Genomic DNA, 19,542 nt, shown 5'->3' with positions numbered 1-19,542 from the left:
GTCAGGTCCAACTAGAATTAGCAGATGGAGTATAATCAAACCAGTCACTTCCTTTTCTATCGATATGGTTAACCCATTTAATCCACAAATGATCCTCTTTATTCACAAGCCACCAATAAAACTTTCCAATCATTGTTTGGTTCCAACTCTTGCTATGTACCACTCCCAAACCCCCTGCTTTCTTCTCCTGGCAGACCTTATCCCATGATACAGGAGGAACTTTGAGGAACTCTTCTGATCCAGCTCATAGATAGTTTTTGCAAATGCCCATGATCTTCTTAATGACAGTGGTGAGGATAATGAATACTCTAGCCCAGAATGAGTATAACTGATTTAATACACTGTGTATAGTGTCAACCTCCTTGCATAACTCAACTTACAAGCCCCCAACCTCTAATCCTCCCAATCAACTTCTCCACTAGCCTGCTACAATCTCCGACTGATATCCTTTTATAAGTAATAGGTATGCCCAGATATCTAAATGGAAATGTCCCTTTAGTGAATCCAGATAAATTCAACACCCTATTCACCATATTAGTTGACATACCATTGAAATGAATATCAGTCTTGTCTTTGTTAACTTCCAATCCAGAAGCATCAGAAAATGTAGCAAAGGCCCTAAGTAAAACCGGAATAGAGTTCTCATCCCCTTTACAAAAGAGAAGGAGGTCATCTGCAAAGCTTAGATGGCAAAGTTTGATGGCTTTGCACAAAGGATGGAACTTGAACCCATTAGCACTAGTGAGAACATTTAAAATCCTTGTCAAATATTACATACACAAGGTGAAAATAAGAGGAGACATAGGGTCACCTTACCTTGTCCCTCTCTGGCCCTTAAAGAAACCAAAAGTGGATCCATTCAAGGCAATAGAGAAGGTTGGAGTAGTGGTGCATTCCATAATCCACCCAATAAATTTCTTAGGGAACCTCAAAGCTTTAAGCATATGCTCAATAAACTCCCATTCTATTGAATCATAAGCTTTTTTAAGATCCACTTTCATTATGCACCTAGGGGAATAACTCTTCCTATTATAAAGCCTCACCAAATCTTAGCAAATTAAAATATTATCCACAATTTCCCACCCCTTTATAAACGCACTCTGGTTATCACTAACAATATCAGGCATGACCAAAGCTAATCTATTGCAAATCACCTTTGTAATGCATTTGTATAATACATTACAACACGCTATAGGCCTGAAATCAGACACAACAATAATTAAAAAAATTAACAAATGTAAATTGTCAACAAAAATTAAAATGTAGAAAAAACCCTCTCACAACAACACCAACACATAAATACCAAAGAAATAAAAAAATAAATAAATAACTTTAGTCCATAATGATATAACTTTTGTCACTGAGGAGCTTTGCAATTTTCTCTTACAGCCTGTTACTCCTAAGGAGATCAAAGAAGCCTTATTTTTCATCCCTGCTTCTAAGGCACTTGGGCCTAATGGTTTTAATAGTCAGTTTTTCAGAGTTTCTTATGCAATCATTGGTAAGGATATCGAGGAAGAGGTGCTTGAATTCTTCCAAAATGGATGCTTGCTTAAACAGGTGAACTCTACCATTTTAACTCTCATCCCTAAGAAACATAGGCTTTTGGGCATTTAAAGAGGCCAATTGGGACATTTGTGTTTCCAACATCTTGGTATGAGCAAGGATATTGTTGATGGTAGTTTCTTTGGCTTGGCTATCTCTTTGCATTTGAGCAAAGAAGTCTTGTTGGCTCTTTTGCATTTGAAGGACCGCTTTTTGAACATCAAAATCTTGGTCATTGGATTAATTGTAAGAGGGTTGGTTTTGGAATCCTTGGTTTTGGTTGAAAAATGGTCTTTGAGTAGGATTTATCATTGGAGGTGGGGTGTATGTGAGTTGAGGATTTTGAACATTTTGGCTTTTATATGAGAAGTTTGGATGAAATTTGGTGTTCTCATTGTAAAAGTTGGAGTAAGGGGTGCCATTCGTGTATGCTTGGAAAGCATTCACTTGCTCACTTGTGCCCCTACACTCTTGTTGATCATGTCCCAAAGTTCCACAATTCGGAGTGCTCAACCAGACTGGGTGGAACAGTGTATTTCAGAGCTGGTGGCAGAGGTGTCAGAGTGATCTTCTTCTTCCCCAGATTAAAAGAATAGGTATTTTCCCTCCCCTGATGCACAAAGTCTCTGTCAAACTCCCATGGCCTCCCCAACAATAGGTGACATGCATGCATAGATAGAACATCACATAACACTTCATCAGAATAATCCTTCCCAATGGAGAAATTGACCAGACATTGTTTATCCACTTTCACTTCAGCTCCTTTGTTAAACCACCTCAAATTTTAGGGTTGAGGATGGTCCTATATAGGTAAGCTCAGCTTCTCAACCAGAGTTTTAGAGGCAACATTGGTGCAGCTACCTCCATCATTATCAGATTACAAACCCTCTCTTTAATGGTGCATCTGGACCTAAATATTTGCTCCATACTCAATTTGCAATGGAAGATGTTGCCACCATGGCATTGACTTATTGATGTTGCTTGGGTGATTGAGAGGCTTCATTCATCTTGGTTATGACTTTCTAAAATTTCAAGTTCATTGTGTCAATATGAGAGCATAGTTGGGCACCCAAATCGGCACTCAATTGTGTGACAGATTCAACTTCATGTATCCCTCCCCTAGTAGCTTTTCTTGGCCTACTATATTGAGAATTATGAACCGCCATCTCCTTTATTTTTGCCCAAGTTTGGTTATCATCTACCTCGGTGAATCTTCCATAAGAACCCATGTTGAGCACATTCCTTGAGCCTTTATATATACATCCCATTCTAAAATTGTTGGACTAGAAACCATTCGCTTAGCCCATGATGAGGACAAGAGCGACATGTATCTTTGAATCTTTCCCATGCCTCATATAGAGACTCTCCATCTCTTTGCAACCCAGTGATTTGGGCTCTTAACATGTTGGTTTTCTCCGGAGGGTAGAACGTCTTGTAAAAGGCAAGTGTTAACTTCTTCCATGAATCAATTCCATGAGTGGCCTTGTCTAGGCTCTTCAACCATTGTTTTGCGGTTCCGATCAAGGAAAAAGGAAACAATACCCATCGAATTTGATCTTGAGTTACCCCCGTTTTGGAAATTTTATCACAATAGTCACAAAAAGTCTCCATGTGTAGATGAGAATCCTCACTAGGCATCCGTCCAAAGTGACTTCTTTCAATTACTTGTATGAATGCGGATTTGGCAATGAAATTACTGGTCAAGTGGGGTGGTGTTGGAGTACCATTAGGTAGGTTCTCCTCGGTTGGTACGGAATGAGATGCAAATTAAGGCATTGTAGGTTGATTTTGTGGTTGGTTTTGAATTGGATTATCTTCTCCTTGTCTTGCAAAAGGGTTGGTAAACTCAACACTATCCGTTTGGGTGATACCAATGTCCACAAGTTCTCCAATACCCACAATTGTTGAAGTCCCTTTAACGGTTCTTCTAATATTTGTCAAAGTTCTCTCGATTTCGGGATCAATAGGCAAAAGTCCACCTTGTGATCTCCTAGACATGCAAAAATTAAACAACTAGAAAACAATTGAAACTACCTTGAGGAGTTTGATTTCCCCAAGGTTAAGAAAGACACAACTAAAAACAACAAATGATAACAACTCAATTGAACACCATCCCCAGCAACAGCGCCATTTTGATTCGGTCGAACTTTTGTCGTCTAAGCTCTCAATCAAACATTGTTTATATTCTTAACAAACTACTCTTAGTAGAGTGGTAAGTAAAGGTCGGATCCCAAGGGAAGGGTATTGTATTGACTTGTCGATTGTAAATAGCTATGTCCTTAGTGTCACAATTTGGGTTTAGGTTGAGATTTGCAATCTAAACTACTTAACAAAATCAAAGCAAATAACAGAAAGTAAAGCAAAGTAAGCAAATAGGTTTTGTGAACAATTGATTAAAGCACTAGGGTGTCATTGGTTCATAGGGGAATCATGGTGAGATCACATAAATATGTTTCATAAATGCAAGCAATTTATTGTTGTAATGGAATCGAGTTAGTTTATATCTTACAATTCCTAGGGAGTTTTGGGTCTCGGAGCCGAGTCGGTCAAGACTTTACAACACCTACAACGACTTAATTACCCCTATTCAACTATATGCATGGTCTAACAAGCCTTGAGTTAGTCTATGTCTTACAAGTCTTGTTTAAAGGATAAGAGAACCATGCTAGGTTGTAAATCAAGCATTTCATCAAGCATAACATGTGCATAAGTTGAAACTACAACAAGCAAGCATTCATATAAACTTATTAAGTAAAGATCTACCCCATGATTAACTACCCTAATCCCCCATTAACCCTAGTTAAGGAACTACTCACTCATTATCATGGTGAACATGCTAACAATGGTGTCAATCATCTTAACAAGTCTCAACATGATGAAAGAGTAAAACAATAAACAAGGATTAAGTAAAGAGTAGAGAAATTGTACCAATTTAGGAAGATCAAATAGAAAGCAAAGAATAATAGAAGAAAACTTGATTGATGATAAAGCGTTGTCAATTCTCCAATAATCCCCAAATAATCTTCAAATTACCCAACTAGATCTAAGAATACTTTAACAATAATTAAGGAAAGATTAAGATTGAATTGTGTAAATTAATTGTACTAATAACTTGATTTAATCTAAGATAACATCCTCCTCACTTGCTAATACAAGGGAGTATTTATACTAAGTACAAGTATTAGGTTAACAAAGGGCTTAAATGACGATTGAGCCCCTTAAATGAAGTCTAACGCCTTGCAAGTCCTACTATGGGACGCACGACCTGTTCTTGTTAGACGCTCATCCTACCTCGAAGGATGCCCGTCCTGCTTTGGGGACGCTCGGGCTGAGCTTGGGGACGCCCGTCCTTCTCCCTGGGACGCCTGAACTGCCTCTGGGACGCCCTTCTCAAAAGGCAATTTTGCTTCTTCTTCACTTGGCTGCCTCCTAATCCGAGGGGTCATTGAGGAGTCATGGGGGTCCTTCATCATTGCCCATATACTTGTTTTATTGACTTAGGCCTTTAGTATTGGTCTCCTCTTTCTTGCTTGGTCGTTAGATGCAATCAATTTAGCTCCGTTTTGCTCCATATAAGCAAGGCTAGCACTCCTCTCCTACCAAGGACACACAACCTCAAAGAATATGCAAAGTAGGAAGTTAAATATAAGAAACGACCCTAAAGCATGCCAGAAAGCATAGGAACGAGGCTAGTTAGAAGACTAAATATGCGTAAATATGAGTCACATCCATTACCAAGTTTGGTTTTTGCGGTTATGAGAGTAAAGGTGTGGCATGTAATGCTTGATTCAATCATATTGTTATCATTTGTGTTATATAGTATGACCGTTTAATTTAATTATGTATGCATGAATCGTTAAGTGAAGCGCCTATGGTGTACATCGTGACCATGTTGTAGTGCTTAATTAAGTGATGATGTTGTTATCATTCCTTGAGAATAATGATTGGTTAGGCCGTGTCCATGAGATAGTGTAAGTGTTGTGGATACCGACGTGACTATTTACTATTGTGTCGCGCCACGGTACGGGTGTTGGTGATTGTATGGTGATACCGCCGCCGGTTGTGGGGGAGGAGATAGAACGGTTGCGAAAAGAACTATGAAATAGCATGTTTGCATCGGTAGTGTGTCTCGAACATTTTATCTTAATTGTGTAATAATGATGGCCATAAGGCCAAGAGTTTGTTTAAATTTGGTTATTTGATGGTGTATTAGTCACCATCGGAGTCTATTAGCATTTGTGTGATGAAATAGGAAATCTTGGAATCGAGTTGAGAACGAAAACCTTCTGCCCAAGTGACAGTCGACCGAGTGCACCATGCACTCGACCGGGTGGTCGCCTACTCGGCCAAGTGGCCTCCTACACTAGACCGAGTGGTCTGCTTTGACCTTTATTTTGTCAATACTCGACCAAACATTGGGTGTATACCCTTATTTTCACGATTTATAATGATTGGTATGTGTTGGATGAACATGTTGACCCCATATGGATGAAACTTTGTGAATTGTTTACGTTATGTGGCTTTTACTATTTAAGAGTGAAATTTAAATGAAAGTTGTTAGGATGACAAAAATGTGTGAAAAATATGCGTGGTGCGCACTAATTACCGTGAATTCATTTTTGGTATGATAACAATGTCCGTATTATGTGAGTTTTGTCGTGATGTGTGTATCGCATAGTAATCTTGAATGCATACTCAGAGTCCAATGATGCTAGTAACGGAAATGTTGATGATGGACGGAAATGAATGTGGAAACACATGTGTGATCATGTGATGGATTTGACGCGGTGTATAAGTGGCATGGTGTCCAGAAATGGGAATGTTGAACATGGTTGAGTCACATAATGAGAAATTTTGTATTATTTGATTGTTTCATGGAGTCCGCATATTCATGATTGATGTGCATACATGTGAATGTATGAGATTTGACGTGATATAGATATGTAATAATAATCGAGTTATACCCAGCGGTAGATACGTATATATAACCAACTTGAATTGGGTGTTATTATGAGATTAGAGTTTCTGGGCATGGAGGATTTGTACTGATTGTAGAGCCATTAACAAGATCACTATCAAGTACAGGTTTCTTATTCACAAGCTAGATGACATCCTAGATGAGCTCAGTGGGGCCAAGGTCTTCTCTAAGATTGATTTGAGGCAGGCCTATCATCATATCAAGATCAGGGAAGGGGATGAGTGGAAGACAACATTCAAAACCAAGCATGGGTTATATGAGTGGCTGGTTATGCCCTTTGGTCTATCCAATGCTCCTAGCACTTTAATGAGGTTAATGACAGAAGTTCTGAGAGCACATTTGGGAAAGTTCATAGTGATTTACTTTGATGACATCCTAGTTTACAGCTCTTCAAGGGATTAGCATCTGAAACATCTGCAGCTTCTATTTGATACACTCAGAGCTAGCAAACTATATGGGAATCTTGAGAAATGTTCTTTTATGCAAGTTGAGGTCCAGTTCCTTATATTTATTATTTCTGGTGAGGGAATTTATGTTGATCCAACAAAAATTGAAGCTATCAAAACTTGGTCAACTCCTCAGAGTATTACGGAGGTGAGGAGTTTCCATGGCCTTGCTTCTTTTTACAGAAGATTCATCCAGGGTTTCAGTTCTGTCATGGCACCAATCACTGAGTGCATGAACAAGGGAGAATTTAAGTAGAATGAGAAAGCGGCCATTTCATTTGAAGAAATAAAAAAATTGTTATGCCATTCACCAATCCTTATTTTACCTGATTTTAACAAGTTATTTGAGGTTAATTGTGATGCCAGTGGAGTAGGCATTGGTGTTGTCTTAATGCAAGGACACAATCATGTGGCATATTTCAGTGAAAAGTTAAATGGAGCAAAGCTAAACTATTCTAGTTATTATAAAGAGTTTTATGCTATTTTCAGGTCCTTAAATCACTGGAGCCATTATCTGAAGCGAAAACCTTTTGTGCTTCACTCTGATCATGAGGCTCTTAAGTATATTAATAGACAACATAAGCTCAACCCAAGGTATGACAAGTGGGTGGAATTTCTGCAATCCTTCTCATTCTCCAGCAAATTCATTGTGGGGAAGGATAATTTAGTAGCTGATGTCTTCTCAAGAAGATATATCATGTTGAGTTTTATGGAACAAAGAGTGCTAGGCTTTGAGTACATGAAAGATCTGTATACTGAGGATCCTGATTTCAAGGAAGAATGAGAGATCCAGCCGTCAGGCCAAATTAAGAAGTGGAGCAAGTAATTAACTCAGAATGGGTTCCTATTCTTTGGAAATAGACTATGAATTCCTAAGGGAGCTTACAGAGGATTGCTGATAAAAGAAGCTCGCTCAAATGGTCTTGCTGAGCACTTTGGAGTGAAAAAGACTTATGAGATCTTACAGGATCACTTTTATTGGCCAAAAATGTTAGGTGATGTGCAAGATGTTATCACAAGATGTGCACCATATCAGTAGTTTAAGTCTTACTTTCAGACTGGTCCTTACACTCCCCTGCCAGTCCCACACAGGCCTTGAGAAGACATTAACATAGACTCCATTGTGGATCTTCCAAGGACCCACAGAGGCAAGGACTCAATTATGGTGGTCATTGGCAGATTCAGTAAGATGACACATTTTGTTGCTTATACCAAGACTGAGGATGTTGTTGGGGTTGCTGATTTGTACTTTTAAGGAGATAGTATCGGACAGAGATGTTAAGTTCAAGAGCCATTTCTGGAGGACACTATGAAAGCTGCTGAAAACCAAACTCCTTTTCATCACCTCTCATCACCCACAGACTGATGGACAGACTGAAGCAACCAAAAAGACGCTTGGGAGGATTATGAGGTGCACTTTGGCAAAATCCTTAAGAGACTGGGATCTAAAATTAGCTCCTACAGAGTTTGCATTCAACAGAGCTCCATCTAGCAGCACTGGCCAAAGCCCCTTTGAAGTTGTCTATTGTAATACCCGTCCTTTTAGGGTCCCGTTGACCGATGTTGACCGACCTTAGTGACGTGTCTTGACCTTTGGGGAAACCTTATGAGCTTATTCTTGTAGCTTGGTGAGTTTTAGGTGTGGTACTCGATCTAGTCGAGGCTACTCGATCGAGTAGCTTGGAGGCTCGATCGAGTAGGTGCCACTCGATCGAGTAGCTTGGAGGCTCGATCGAGTAGGTGCCACTCGATCGAGTAAGTTAGTTACTCGATCGAGTAACGTCTTTACAGCGAGGATTCATATATCGTGTTTTGAGAAACCGCATATCATTTCCGCCTCTCTTCCCTAAACCTATATGTCGTCTCTCCTTCTTCCCTTCACTATAGCCTCTTCCATGGGAGCCTTTAAGGATGCTTGTGCCATAGGGATGGGTTGCTTGAGTCGGGTAGCGGTCTTGACGCCGGAATGCTATGCGTCGGTATGTCATCATCATCATTATCGTTGTTGGTTTCAGTTAGGGTTATAGTGGTTGTGATAGATGATTGTACTGTTTGTATAGGTGTGTTGCATAGTTGTTTGACATCTTGTGATCGGAAGTGGAGTCACTACGGTGCACTAAAGGTAGGTTCGCCTACTCAGTACTGTTGATTGTCTAGAATGTCTTTTGATGTGATTTTATTGCTGTGGTGTAGGTGTGGTGGTTTGATTGTGATAGTTGGTTGGTATTATGTTGTTTCGTTGTCGTTGTTGTGGTACGGCTGATTGTGTTTCTTTGTCTCTGGTTCTCGAGATGCATCCTCGGCTGAGTGGAGTCACTTGTGGGAGTGGCTTCACGCCCTAGTTTTGCCCTACGTGGAACCTGCCACGGGAGGGGATGTGCACATTAATGGGACAGGGTTATCGCTCGGTATGATGAGCGGGGCTTAGGTGGGAACGGTTGTTGTCCCACACTGACAGGGCTGGTCCAGTGGACGGTGACGATGATTGATTGGTGGAGATGTGGCTGGTGTGTGTGTTGTTGTGTCTGTTTTGTTATGTCAGAGGTTGGCGTGTCTCTTCAGTTACTGACCTTGTGTGGTTTTGTCTTCTTGTTTGTTTTTGTTGTGTCTGCCGTGATCCCTTATGGTGAGCAGTCAGTCTTAGTAGGTGTTGTCTTTGATGATAGCTGGATACTTGGCGGGATGAGTCTTTCACGAGTCATGACAGAAGTGTAGATCACATAGTTGATAGTAGTCCGAGTTGTATCTTTGTATATCTTAATTTGTTAATCATTGTAATGTAACTAAATTATTCTTTTATCGACATTTGATTATTACTGTCATCGGGCAACCGAGATGGTGATGCCCTTATATGCTAGGGAAGGTCTTGTTAAGGCTCCTTGGTATATGGGGGTGTCACAAAGTGGTATCAGAGCGACGATTTTAGAACCTGTAACAAATGAGCCTAATGAACGTAGTGAGTCTAATAAAATGAACCTGGTGTATGTGTATTGGGAGCCCCAGCTAATGCTAGATTTTGGGTGAGTAGGCGCCCTCATGTCAAAATCATTGCCCTATTATGCTTAAGCCAATCACTGGTTATGGGGATATCGAGTCGGAAATTATATGCCTAGTGTGTATAATAGTGATGTAGGGATGTTTGTGGTGGAGTCTTCATGAATGTTGGTGTGTATAATTGTGATTAGGATTGTGAGAATCTATAGTTGAGTAGCAATGGAAGTGGTGATATGTTTATAATACGTGACAGAGTGTATGATGTGGTGATAGTAATGGTTGATCCAAATAATTGGTATTAGTGTTTGATATGAAAGGAATTGTGAGTATGGTATGTGGTAATGATGGTAATTAGTAAGTTTTGAATGAGTTGTAGCAGCTGTTCAAGTAGTACTTGGAGAATGTGATAGATGAATGGTTGAATGCTTCCGCAATGTGGTGTAATTAAGTTGACCAAGCTAGTCGATAATTGTTGTGACATGGTTGAATTATTAGTAAGTTTGAATGATAAAGAAGGGTTAAATGTTAAATGAATGCTTAGGGAGATATGATTAGTAGTTGCATTGTCGAAGTTACAAATGCATGATTCTCGATCATGTTCTTAGTCTTACTTGACCGAGTACGAGTGCCTACTAGACCGAGTAGACCTCATTCGATCTAGTTAGGAAGCTATTTTGTCGAGAAAGTTGGAATTGCCAGCGAAAACTCGACCGAGTAGCTCCAACTCGATCGAGTGGAGGCCACTCGATCGAGTAACATACTTACTCGATCAAGTAAGTCGCTACAGTACCGCTGAACACGGGAACTTATACCTCTTTCCCTAATTCTTTTCTTTTTCATTCTTCATTTAATCAAAACCCTAACCTTCGAAATCTCTCTTTTGTGCTTTCAACTTGGTGATTGTTGTGCTTGAATCTTGCGTTTTTCCCTTGCTTAATTCGTTTCTTTGCCTACTAATCAACCAAGGTATTAATATTTATCCTAATTTGATGTTTTGATTAATTAGAAGCAAGTAGGATGTTGATAATTGCTGAAAAATCGATTTATATGTGCGAAATCTTGTTTGTAATTGTTGTAATATGATCTAGTTGCATCACTTTGTTGAATATTGACATTGGTTATGTAAAAATCGAATCAAATTAGGGGTTATGAGACTCGAAATTTCTAGGGTTTCAGACTTAGAATTGAATTTTGGTTGTCTTTTGTATGTAAAAGGGAGAAAATTGGGTAATATATGTTATACATATCATGATTATAGTTGATTTTGATGATTTTCACTCAAAAATTTGCCTTAAAACTCCGTCTTAAAAGTGCCCCAAACTGAAATTCGTTTTATATTGTTGTGAAATTTGTTTGTTTGTGAAGTTATTTTGAAGGAATGATTTTCAGAAGTGATAGAAATGATGTTAATTGGTGCCATACATGTCAAATTTTTTTCAGCTGTGAGACCGTCTAAAGATACATTTGAGGGTCGATACTTATCAATTTTGGATTGTTGGTTAAAGTGTGTACTTAGTAACTCTTTTCTATGCTTATACATGAATGCTTTGCATGCTTACGAGTATATGTGGTTTGTATATTTAAGTTATGTGTTGAAAACAGATGCCGAGACCTTCTGTGGGAACCCGTCAGAGCAAGAGGGGGAGGGCTTCTGAGCCCGAGGTAGGAGAGGGGAGTGGACCTACAGTCCCAGCGGTACCGGAGTACCCGTCCGTAGTCTTTGTGGACTTTACCCAAAGGGGTAATTTTGTGGCCTTGCAAAACCGAAAGATGAGACCCACCCGTTGTATAGACACGACCCTTCTGACTGACTTGGGGATTGAGACCGATGTTAGGCATATCTTTGAGACTCTGGGGATGATTGGGTTATACCGTCTCCGGAAACATTCTTATGCTTTCTTGACTCTTGAGTTTATGAGCTCCTTTAAGTACGATGCGGTAGAACAAACTGTTGAGTTCCGCCTTATGAACACAAGTTTTCTGTTGACAATGGATATGTTTGCAACTCACCTTGGCTTGGCTAAACCCTCCAAGGGAGCTCTCCGTGATATTCCGTCTGAGTGTGGGGTTAGTAGCCTCATGCCTTGTCTTACTAGCAAACCCGCTCCCACTTCCAGTAACATGTTGATAAACTTTGTCCAACATGTCACTTTGAAGATTTTCCTCCGTGCCATGACTTGTCTGCTTTATGAGAGGAGGGATATGAGTAAGTTAAACTCGCACGAGTTGATGTTGCTGATGGCGTACCTTAACCCCACCGGTCTCAGAGAGTGACCTTTAGTGCCCCTGTTATAGTGTGCGCCAGTTTAGCCCTGATGGCTTCTTCCGACACACGGTTTCTGAGTTGTGGTTCGCCACTCGACTGGCAGAGAGGCTGACTTCCTTTGAGGCCTCTTCAGCCTATACCCCTTTGACCACCATGGTGCCTACCTTGGACCGGGACTACTTCCTCGACCAGAATGGTTGAGAACCTTGGGGGATGGCAGTTTGGCATGGAGAGTGTGGGGTATGGGTTGGATGCGTCTACCAGCTCCTGAGCAACTACCTGCGACTAAGCCTTTAACGTCGGCGGTGATAGCTGCCGATTCTGACGAGGAGGAGGAGGAGGCTCCCCAGAGGCAGCTCTACCTCATTGACCCAAACATCTTGCAGGTTATGCCCGAGCCGAGGAAAGGGGAGAATGTGGGGGTTGAGGAAGCCCAGCCTAGGATGGGGAGGGGACCACGGTGGCTGAGACCCAGCCGGAGCAGCCACTACCTCCACAGTACCAGTATCCCGGTTACCATCCTTTCTATAGCCCGGAGACACAAGTGAGTGACCTCACGGAGAGGGTGTCAGCGACCTTGACTCTCCGGAACCTCCATACGATGGCATATGTGCAGGGCTTTGGGACTGAGGCAGCGTAGCCTGTGTGGTGGAGGGGTGTTGGGGACGACAGTTGGAGTATTTCACTCTTTCGGCGTGGAGAGGTCTACTTGGGGAGAGCCTCAGTCGTATCCATATGGTTGTTTGGCCCTTGGCGCATGGGAGCAGATGCCGGTGTTGGTGGAGGTGCAGGTCATGATGCGGCTGGAGCGGGCACATCTGGAGGCGGTGGCGGTGATGAGTTCATGGATGAGCAGCATGGGGAGTGATGATACTCCTTTTATTTCTTCTTTGTTTCATGGTTGTAGTGGATATTACTTTCGTTTTCGGTTGATACTTTTTGGATCTTGGTTTGTATGGTTGGCCCTAAGGCCGTACTTTGAGTATTTTCAGACTTGTGGTGCAGGATTTTAGGGTCGGGAGAGTATCCCGACTCGTGATTATATGATTACTTGGTTTACATGTGACTTTTGGGGGATGTTTGACTTGTTGGTTACTTGATCGAGTGCCCCTCACTATAGCATGAGAGGGGTAGTCTGATCTCAGCTTACTCGATCGAGTAGCTGATGAGCTCGATCGAGTAAGGCCAGCTCGATCGAGTGCCTGACCGACTCGATCGAGTGTCACTGTTACATGAACTTTTCGAATTGAGACTTGTTTGAATCATCGTATCTTTGGATGTAATTAGATTAATCCTTATTGTGGGTGTTTAGTAACATTGTTTAGCTTCACCGTTGATTATATAATTGCATGTGGTCGTGTTATGGATGTAATTTTCAATGCGATATATGTGGGTCGGAACGATAAAACAAATAGTTGCAGGAATATAATGTGCGGTGGTATTGTTCAAAGTTGATAAACGTGTGTATATATATATATGTCATGTGGGTCATGTTTATATAATGTCAAGGAAGTATTGTTGTTGTCATGAGTCGAATATGCACCTTCGTCAACCCACGCAGTTTTCGGTGGTATTTGTATTACTTTGTAGTCTATATGCAGTCGAGTTGGATAAATCGAACACTATGTTGATAATGTTGTCGCTTGTTCGGTATGGTCGTATAACAAATAATTGATGGATTTGCTGCCAATTTGTAATAATAGATCTTGCGGTGTGCTACGTAGTCTCAAAGGTTTCATGTTTGTAGTAGTTGTAATCATGTAATGTCAAAGAGCAAGATGTGTTAGTGTGAACCAATGTGGTTTTGTGGTTTATGAGTCATGTCAAAGTGATATCAAATGTATCGGTTTAAGGGACAGGGATGTTGCTTGACGGTGAACTTCGGGGACGAAGTTCCTTTTAAAAGGGGAAGAGTAATGTCGAAAAATGATGTAATTATAACAATTGTACAGTAACTTTGGTGCTATTTTAAAGAACGTGAATGATTGTTTGAATAGTTTTATATGATTGTTTGGATAGCTTCATAAGTGGTTATGGTACAATTGAGTAAGAATTTACAATTGTTGAATGAAATAGCATGTGGTATACTCTATTTCAGTAGTTATTCGTTACGATGACTTGAGAATTTAATGTTATTAGCAACAGTGGAGTTTCCTTGAGCAGTATTGTGTTGTAGGATTAAAATAATCGAGTATAATGAAACAGATGTGGTTGCGAATCGATGATAGGACCGTTGCTTTGTGTATTTTTTTGTAATTGGTGATTGTGTCAAGTGATGAACGAAAGTATAGAGTTTGATAGTGGTGTTGGTGTATGTTTGAATAATAACATGTAGTAAGTCCAAGGGGTAGTTGAGTTAATCGTTCATGTGTTTGGTACGCGTTCTGTGGTTCAAAGGGAAGTTTGCGTTTAGTTGAGAGTCGTGTTGTGTATTGGGTGTTAAGGTGAGTGATGATGATGTTTGATGAACATACGTAGTGGGATGATAATTCTAAACAGCTGTGTTGACCTGTGTCGGGTAATCGGTGGTGCTGACCTTAGTTTCTTTGTCGTGTGGTTCGGGAGAGGATGAGTCGAACTTCGGGGACGAAGTTCTTTTAAAGGGGGGAAGACTGTAATACCCGTCCTTTTAGGGACCCGTTAACCGACATTGACCGACCTTAGTGACGTGTCTTGACCTTAGGGGAAACCTTATGAGCTTTGTCTTGTGGCTTGGTGAGTTTTGGGTGTGGTACTCGATCTAGTCGAGGCTACTCGATCGAGTAGTTTGGAGGCTCGATCGAGTAGGTGCCACTCGATCGAGTAAGTTAGTTACTCGATCGAGTAACGTCTTTACAGCGAGGATTTATATATCGTGTTTTGAGAAACCGCAAATCATTTCCGCCTCTCTACCCAAAACCTAGATGTCGTCTCTCCTTCTTCCCTTCACTACAGCCTCTTCCATGGGAGCCTTTAAGGATGCTTGTGCCGTAGGGATGGGTTGCTTGAGTCAGGTAGCGGTCTTGACGCCGGAATGCTATACATAGGTATGTCATCATCATCATCATTATCGTTGTTGGTTTTAGTTAGGGTTGTAGTGGTTGTGATAGATGATTGTACTGTTTGTATAGGTGTGTTGCGTGGTTGTTTGACATCTTGTGATCGGAAGTGGAGTCGCTGCGGTGTACTAAAGGTAGGTTCGCCTACTCAGTACTGTTGATTGTCTAGAGTGTGTTTTGATGTAATTTGATTGCTGTGGTGTAGGTGTGGTGGTCTGATTGTGATAGTTGGTTGGTATTGTGTTGTTTCGTTGTTGTGGTACAACTGATTGTGTTTGTTTGTCTCTGGTTCTCGAGGTGCATCCTCGGCTGAGTGGAGTCACTTGCGGGAGTGGCTTCACGCCCTAGGTTTGCCCTCCGTGGACCCGCCACGGGAGGGGATGTGCACATTAATGGGACAGGGTTATCGCTCGGTATGATGAGCGGGGCTTAGGTGGGTATGGTTGCAGTCCCACACTGGCAGGGCTGGTTCAGTGGACAGTCGGTGACAATGATTGATTGGTGGAGATGTGGCTGGTGTTTGTGTTGTTGTGTATGCTTTGTTATGTCAGAGGTTGGCATGTCTCTTCAGTTACTGACCTTGTGTAGTTTTGTCTTCTTGTTTGTTTCTGTTGTGTCTGCCGTGATCCCTTATGGTGAGCAGTCAGTCTTAGCAGGTGTTGTCTTGGATGATAGCTGGATACTTGGCGGGATGAGTCCTTCACGAGTCATGACAGAAGTGTAGATCACATAGTTGATAGTACTCCGAGTTGTATCTTTGTATATCTTAATTTGTTAATCACTGTAATGTAACTAAATTGTTCTTTTATCGACATTTGATTATTACTGTTCTGGGGCAACCGAGATGGTGATGCCCTTATATGCTAGGGAAGGTCTTGTTAAGGCTCCTTGGTATATGGGGGTGTCACATCTATGGTGAAATTCCTTTGATTCCAACTAATCTATCACCAGTCAAGAGAGGTTCAGTTGATTATGATGCAAAAGAAAGGGTGGAACAGATGCAACAAATTCATGCTTAGGTCAGGAAACAGATAGAAAAGGCCAATGCTGGGTACAAGGCTAGGAAGGGGCCTAAGAAAACAAGGGAATTTGAACCAGAGGATCTTGTATGGCTACACTAGAGAAATGAGAGGTTCTATGAGAATAGGAAAAACAAGTTGATGCTCAGAGCAATGGTCCTTTTGAGGTCATTAAGAAAATAGGGCTTACTGCTTATAAGGTCAAACTGTCAGGCAAGTATGGAGTTCATGTCACTTTTAACATTTGGGATCTGAGGCCTTACTATGAGGGGTCTGATGAAGAGGAGATTGAGGATTTGAGGGCGAATCCAAATCAAGAAGGGGAGGTTGGAACAGGAGTTCAAGGCAGTTATCATAATCAACAAGCAGCTAGCCCAAGCACATACTCAATCTTGACCAGGTCTAGGTCTGTGGCTCAGGGATTTCAGGGTGGCTCAGTCCCACATCCAAGCTCAGTCTAAGTCAGCTCAGGAAACAACAGCATGTACAAAAGCAGGCCATTTTCTAGCAGGTCCTAATCTTTTAATTATCAATTAATTAAGTTCAAAAATATCAAGCAAAGGCACATTTTTCAGCATTTCTGTGAACATTTTGAGACATTATGCTCCTACGCTTTTGTTTGGACTCAAACATTAGGTGTTTTATGGGGGATTCATCATATGGGAGTCAACATATAAGAGCTCAAGACAAGCTAAAACCTTTTAACACTTCTGCCTAAACAAACAAGATTTCTGAAATCTGCTTTACGCTATCTGTTTTATTGTCTTTATTTGTCCTTGTTTCAATTTTATTAATTCACCTGTCATTTTATAAGCAAGCTAAGGATCAATCTAAGCCTTAGGATTATATGAACGTTGTAAAAATGATGTCCTTGGTCTATACAAACCAAGGGACACCCAACACTTGAGGCAGATTTGAATTAAAAACAAACTTTCTTAACATTGCTTCTGAAATTCATCTCTTGGCTTAGTGCTTGAGATCTCCTTTGCTTAGTGCTGGGAGAGGGATAATTATATCTTTGTTGTGTGCTGGATTTAATCAACCCAACCTTAGATCATTATCTTAGTGCTGTTATCAAGGGATTATCAATTTCAATTATAAAAATCACAGAATTGCAGAAACTTGCTAGAGCTGTTCTTCCTGAGTAATCCTGCAGGGCATTTTAAAAATACTTAGAGTGTTACTAAAATTACCAAATTTTACTCAGAAGTCCTATTTATATTAAAGTTAATTGTCCCTTTGTATAAAAATAAAGGTGATGTTCAAGAGTGTTTCAATTATCGGGGAATTAAACTTATGAGTCATACGATGAAGTTATGGGAGCGGATAATCGAGCAAAGGCTTAGAAAATGTGTAGACATCTCGAATAACTAATTTGGATTTATGCCTGGGAGATCAGCTATGGATGCGATTTTTATCATGAGACAGTTAATGGAACACCATCGGGATAAAAAGAAAGATTTGCATATGGTTTTTATTGACTTGGAAAAGGCATATGATAGGGTATCGAGAGAAGTACTTTGGTGGGCTTTGGCGTGAAAGGGTGTGTCTCAAAAATATATTGACCTCATAAAGAACATGAATGAGGGGGCTAGTGCAAGTGTTTGCACTAATGTTGGGAGAACGGAAGAATTTCCCATTACCATTGGGGTGCATCAAGGTTCCGCACTTAGTCCTTTTCTCTTTGCTATAGTTATGGATGAGTTAACAAGTGATATCTAGTACGGCATCCCTTGGTGTATGATGTTTGCATATGATATTATATTGATTGATGAGACGAAAGAGGGGGGCTGAGAGAAAGTTGGAATTGTGGAGGCATACTTTGGAGACTCATGGGTTTAGGCTAAGTAGGAGTAAGACCGAGTATTTGAGGTGTCAGTTCAGTAACGTGGCGAGGTCGAAATCGACAGAGGTGGGGAATATTATTTTCGATGGGAATGTTGTTGAGGGGTCAGATTTCTTCAGATATCTAGGATCTATTATTCAAAATGATGGGGAGTTAGACGGATATGTGGCTCACAGAATTAAAGCGGGATGGTTGAAATGGAAGAGTGCTTCAGGGTTTTTATGCGATAAAGATATGCCCCAAATATTAACGGGAAAATTTTATCGCACGGCAATTAGGCATGCCTTACTTTACGGCTCTAAGTGTGAGGCCGTGAAACATTGTCACATTCAAAAGAAGAGTGTGGCGGAGATGTGTATGTTGAGGTGCATATGCGGTCATACAAGGAAAGATCGTTTTAAGGAATGAGGTGATTAGGAAAAAGGTGAAAGTGGCGCCAATAGAGAACAAGATGATGGAAAACCAACTAAGATGGTTTGGTCATGTGAGAAGGAAACCTATAGATACACCCGTTATGAGGCTGGAGACCTGGGGAACAAAAAAGGTTGCTAGGGGTAGAGGGAGACCAAAACAGACATGGCTGAGAGTGATAGAGCATGATATGAGATTTCTCGGGCTTGATGAGGGAATGGTGACGGAGATGGCACAATGGAGGGAAATGATACATGTGGATTTTTAGTATTTGAGCTATTTTAAATATTTAATGTTTTTTTATTTAATTTTTAAAAATGTATTTGTTCTTTTCGGATTTATTACACCTTTTTACCAACAACTTTCCTATATATTAATACTTGGTTCACTTTTAAGGTTTTTCGGACCCTTACGTTTTACTTCGGTTTTCAAAATCGTTTTAATATTTATTCTCGATTTAAATTCAAGGTTTTATAAAAGAAATCCGGACTTCGATTTTAAAACCTTAAGTTTACATTCCTTTGTATTATGTTTCACTTCCCTTTTGTTTTTCACTTTTTCTTTTCTATATTTTCGCATGTTTAGGTGTGCATTCACGCATGGACGGTTCTAAAGGATGATTCATGTCAGCCAACCCCAAATCATTTTGGGATTAAGGCTCTGATGTTGTTGTTGTTGTCACCAAAAACCAAGATTTTTAAGTGTCATTTGCTATTTTAAAAAACCCTAACATTTCCATTGCATTAAGTCAATTTCTAAGGTTTTTTGTTGACTGTTCTCCTAAATTATAGTCCACTCACCATGGCCATTCATGACATGGGGAATGGATATCTGATGAGTCATAATTTTATACATATTTATGCCTCCCCTTAGTTACTTTTGAGATGATTTTGTGCTTATATATGTCATTATATGCCATTATTGCTAAAATGTTGATACTTCCGCCTTTTGGTGTTTTAATGTAGATGGAACGCATTTGAGAGACAAGTGGATGATAAT

At 40.5% G+C, this 19,542-nt stretch overlaps 1 protein-coding gene and 1 pseudogene across 1 annotated transcript; both read left to right on the top strand.

The window, feature by feature from the left end:
* The first annotated feature begins 1,125 nt into the window (after nucleotides 1–1,125).
* Nucleotides 1,126–7,753, top strand: LOC141601455 (uncharacterized). Its single transcript, XM_074421742.1, has 4 exons — nucleotides 1,126–1,158; nucleotides 1,390–1,560; nucleotides 6,566–6,834; nucleotides 7,459–7,753. Exons 1-4 carry the CDS (start codon nucleotides 1,126–1,128, stop codon nucleotides 7,751–7,753), a joined length of 768 nt encoding a protein of 255 aa, XP_074277843.1.
* Nucleotides 2,846–2,941, top strand: LOC141603862 (small nucleolar RNA R71; annotated as a pseudogene).
* Nucleotides 7,754–19,542: the final 11,789 nt, after the last annotated feature.

Source organism: Silene latifolia, chromosome 9, assembly GCF_048544455.1.
Source record: "Silene latifolia isolate original U9 population chromosome 9, ASM4854445v1, whole genome shotgun sequence".
Lineage (NCBI taxonomy): Eukaryota > Viridiplantae > Streptophyta > Magnoliopsida > Caryophyllales > Caryophyllaceae > Silene > Silene latifolia.
This window is presented reverse-complemented; position numbering and strand designations above follow the sequence as displayed.